This window comes from Nicotiana tabacum, chromosome 4 (assembly GCF_000715075.1).
Source record: "Nicotiana tabacum cultivar K326 chromosome 4, ASM71507v2, whole genome shotgun sequence".
NCBI lineage: Eukaryota > Viridiplantae > Streptophyta > Magnoliopsida > Solanales > Solanaceae > Nicotiana > Nicotiana tabacum.
In genome coordinates this window covers 96,126,805-96,131,669 of record NC_134083.1, presented here as the reverse complement: position 1 = coordinate 96,131,669, position 4,865 = coordinate 96,126,805, and the positions used below count along the sequence as shown (strand labels likewise).

Here is a 4,865-nt window from a genome sequence, read left to right as displayed (position 1 = left end):
CCTAAATGCATCTCATAAGTCTAGCTGGCGATTTAATGAACTTACCATGATATTCATTCAGAATATCTATTAACTTTCCTTTGCTTATTAATCCATTATATCTTAAGAAATCTCTTAGGTGTAATAGAAACCAAATTTTCTTATCATATTCTTCTAAATGCAAGACTACTAAGGTAATAAATTAATGAATGAATAATTATTTGAAAGCATGAAGGAAATTGGAGGTGTATATAAAGGCAAGTGACGAAGAAAGTAAAAAAGAAACCAAATAAATAAATGGCTTCAATATCTAGTTTCGGAATAGCCTTTGTATTAGGCCTTATTCTTGGGTGCAGTAGTGCAGAGGATAAGCTCTTCAATGTCCAATCCTATGGTGCTAAAGCAGATGGAATGACAGATAATAGTAAGGTGAGAACCAGCCATTTTAAATTTACATGTGCCTATCGTATTAATTCTTGCACAAATTCTAGACGGATGAAAATTATTGACAAACTCATACCGTCACACGAGTAAAACTATATCTTAGCACACTTCCTTTCAGATTTGGCATAAAAAAAATATTATAATTCCCAAATAGACAAGTTTTTCCTTATGTGTAATGTCAGCTTATGTTTCATATGAATGTTTTATGTTTGTATGTGCGCAAATAGTAGGATTAGATCATTATTTCAATAGAATGTGCGGTTATATTTTATTACACAAAAAACAATAGAATTAAAGCTTAATTAAGAGGTGAATTTTCCACTTGAAGAGTTAAGTATTGTGTTTTGTTGCACAAAATTTTACAGAAATGAGTTTTACTTCATATCTAAAATCATATGGAATGTATGTGTAACATGCTGAAATATGAGGTATAAGACAAGAAAAGGTTGCTTAAATAGTAAGCACCCTTCACTTCCAACCGTGAATTGTGGAGCAAAGTGAAAAGCCTTTTGGGAGGGATAAAAAAAGGAAATCGGTATACATGTCCTAAAAATAAGAAAAGAAAAAGATGATATTGTTATTGAGAAGTCATTATTACATGTCTAACATTACCCTTTTTGCCATGACTACATATAATTGCCATTGTATATATGAAAATTCAGTATCTAAATTATCTAATTAAGTCCCTGTCTTTTATTTATTGGTTTATTTTGGAAGGCATTCTTGAGTACTTGGAAGGATGCATGCCAATGGAGTGGAACAGCCAAATTCTTGATACCTTCAGGGGAATACTTGGTATATGCTGCAAATTTTATTGGACCATGCAGTGGATCCATAACCTTCCAAATCCAAGGGGTTGTTAAAGCTCCAACAGATCCTTCTCTATTCTGCAATTCGACTTGGATTTCCTTTCAATATGTGAATGGCTTAGAGATTGAAGGAGGCGGAACTTTAGATGGACAAGGGGCTTCAGCTTGGCCTTATTTTGATACTTCCAAGAATTCTAACTGCCCAGCCCTTCCTATCGTAAGTTTAATTTTGTATAAATTTTATGTTATTTGTCATTCTTGTCTAATTTATTCTGATATATTTTTATTTTTAATAAACTTATTTGTATATTTATCATATCGTTAATTTGACTAAATTCAGTTTTGCCGTAAAAGTGCATTTACGATATTACTCAATCATAGAAGTATAGCTATTCAAAAATTAGTGACAATACAAAATATCTTTCACCATTTACGTGGTTACTGAATACTTCTTGTTGTGATTATAATGTAAAGTTATTAAAAACTTAATATTGTCTTTCTATGCCTTATTTTTTAAAACTTGAGCCAGACACTGAAATTAGATTCTATCAAAAATGCGGCGGTGCACGACATACACTCAATCAATAGCAAGAGTTTCCATTATGGCGTCTTTATGTGCAATAACGTGACATTTAGTCATGTTAACCTAACCGCACCAGGCGACAGCCCTAACACCGACGGCATTCACATGAGCGTCTCCACCAACATTCAAGTTTTGGATTCCAACATTGGCACCGGAGACGATTGTATATCTATGATCAATGGCAGCCAAAGCATCAACATTTCAGGAATAACTTGTGGCCCTGGCCATGGAATAAGCATCGGAAGCTTAGGGAAAATACAAAATGAAGTCGTCACAGACGTACACGTCAAAAATTGCACTCTCATTGCTACTCAAAATGGCGCCAGGATTAAGACTTGGGCACCATCGGAGTCTGGTAGTGCCACAAGTATAAATTTTGAGGATATTTTCATGGATAATGTTAGAAATCCTATCATTATTGATCAGCATTATTGTTCATCGCCTCCTTGCAGCAGTCAGGTACTTGCATTGTCCTTTTCTCCATCTTTAAATTTAACATGTTTGGTATGTCGAAAGTCATGTTCAATTAAAAATAGTTTGACAGAAATTATTTTCCGGAATAATATTTACATGTCTTTTGTTGATAAGCACGAAGCATTATCCAAAATATTTACATATTAAAACTAATAATATATTAACATATCAAAAAATATTTCAATGAAATTCTTGAGTACAAAAGTTTAATAATAAAATCTAAGTATCTAGAGCAAATATTATAACTTAAAGTTTAAAATAGTTATAAAAAGAATTACTTCCGCCCACGAGTGACGGAAATCCTTTTCTCCCTTTTGATGAAAAATGTTTTCTTGGATCAAAAACATATTTTTAGTATTCCAAACATACAAAAAGAAAAATAGACTATCTCATGAAAAATATTTTTCTACATAATATCTTACGTCATATCAAACACGAAAATGTTCAGTTGTATATTATTTATATCACACGATGGCAATACTCTCCTTTGTTTCGTAGGCGAGCTCAGTGCAAATCAAAGACGTGACATTCAATAACATAAGAGGAACTTCAAGTTCAATGGCAGCTGTTACTTTGAATTGCAGTGCTTCATTTCCTTGCCAGGGAATCAACCTTAGTGAAATCAATTTGGTATACAATGGAGCTGGTGGACCCGCTGTCTCGTCGTGTGATAATGCCCACGGGACTGCCACCGGCATGGAGTTGCCTCCAAGTTGTTTAAAATCGTCTCTTGATTCATGAAGTTAGGGATATTAGAATTTTGAAATATATAGCATATTCACAAAGCAAATGCTCCATTATTGTTTTAGTCTGAGAAAATGAATAAAAAATTCAATGAAGGAAAATTATTGTATTAAATCTTTGAAAGCTCTCTGTAATTCTTCTCACAATTGTCCACACATAAAATAAGCTACTAATACCCATATTTATAATAATATGAAACATATTTCAACTAGAAACAAGAAAGCATATTCCTATATTAATTCTAACTACAATTCATATTTAGACATGAATTAAATAAACTAGCAAATATCAAATCCTAAAAAAATATATTTTCCTACTACAACTCTAAATTAGTTTTCCAACATTCTCTCATAATTCGAAGATGTATACGACTTTTGTTGTATTGGAGCACTTCTCTCCAATCTTCTACTTTTGTTGAAGCATGTGTCTCCAACCCTTATTGATATACTTTGCCACCAACAACCAATTTTGTTGAAACACCTGTCTTCAACATCCCTTGATGCACTTTGTCACCAACACTCAATTTTGTTGAAGCACTTGTCTTCAACTCCCCTTAGTGTACTTTGTCACCAACAACCAGTTTTTTTGAAGCGCTTGTCTTTAACTCTCGTTGATGCACTTTGTCATCAACACCTAATTTTGTTGAAGCACGTGTCTTCAACTCCCATTGATGCACTTTATCCCCAAAACCCAATTTTGTTGAAGCACATGTCTTCAGCTATCGTTGATGGCCTTTGTCACTGACACCCGATGTAGCAACCCCTTTGGGAGGATGCTACTAACGAAATAAATCTAATTTACTACTTACAACATTAAGAAGATATTAGTAAAAAAAAATCAGAATAATCTAATAGTGGAAATAGACCCACGCGATAAGGTTCAAAGTGCAATATTTTTTATTTTTTTGAAAATATACTTCATAATTTTCTTTTTGAAAATAAAATACAGTGTCAAAATATAAACATACGGTGATATAACCCTTCTTGAATAATCAACACGTTAAAACAACTTTCTAACAAAATTATACTTTCATTCAACATCACTACAAGTTTGTATTGTACATAAATTTTAAACTATCAGGTATGAAAAAGGAAAACTAGCTTTCTCCTTCGTACATATTTACAAGGCAAAGTGTAAATACAGCATATTGCAAGACTTGAGTCATTAACATACCCTAAAATAGCAAAACAAATTATCAAATTCAAGTTACAGAATTTTGGTTTTAAGATCCAACAAGCCTCCAAATAACATATATATGTGTGACATATATATATCATGCACATGTCCCAAAACTATACAAAACCAAGGGGCATATGCAAATGTGATCTCCATGAGTGCTCCCAAAAATACTACTTCATAAGGCCGTCTTCAAATTTCATCATGTGCATTACCTACGATAGAAAATAACTATCGCTAAGCATAAAGCTTAGTGGCATATAAACTTTGGTCTTGGAGCCATTAAATTCTCTAATTTCCCTTTTCAGTCACAGGTAGCTCAAATTTGACATAATTTAAAACAAGTGAACAAATATATCAAAAGTATTAAATATATAACCTTGAAGTGTTTCCAAATATCAATAACAATATTCTAGAGTCGAAAAAGTGTATACTATCAATTCAAGAGAGTTTGCCAAATATCTATTTTTTCGCCCAATATGTACGTCATGCCATCACACTAAGCATAATCAGATATCAAGATGGATCGAAGGCCCAAATCAAGTGGGGTAAAAATCCAATAGTTAAGAGAATCAAGAACCATATTAAAAATGGCTTCCTAATTCGTACTTAACACAGACAAGTTCCATAATTTAAGACGAACTACAAATCCAAAG

At 32.7% G+C, this 4,865-nt stretch overlaps 1 protein-coding gene across 1 annotated transcript; it reads left to right on the top strand.

The window, feature by feature from the left end:
- Positions 1–276: 276 nt before the first annotated feature.
- Positions 277–3,030, top strand: LOC107829085 (exopolygalacturonase-like). The gene is made up of 4 exons (XM_016656517.1): positions 277–408; positions 1,141–1,449; positions 1,762–2,274; positions 2,788–3,030. The coding sequence occupies exons 1-4, from the start codon at positions 277–279 to the stop codon at positions 3,028–3,030; spliced, it is 1,197 nt and encodes a 398-aa protein (XP_016512003.1).
- The last annotated feature ends 1,835 nt before the right edge of the window (positions 3,031–4,865 follow it).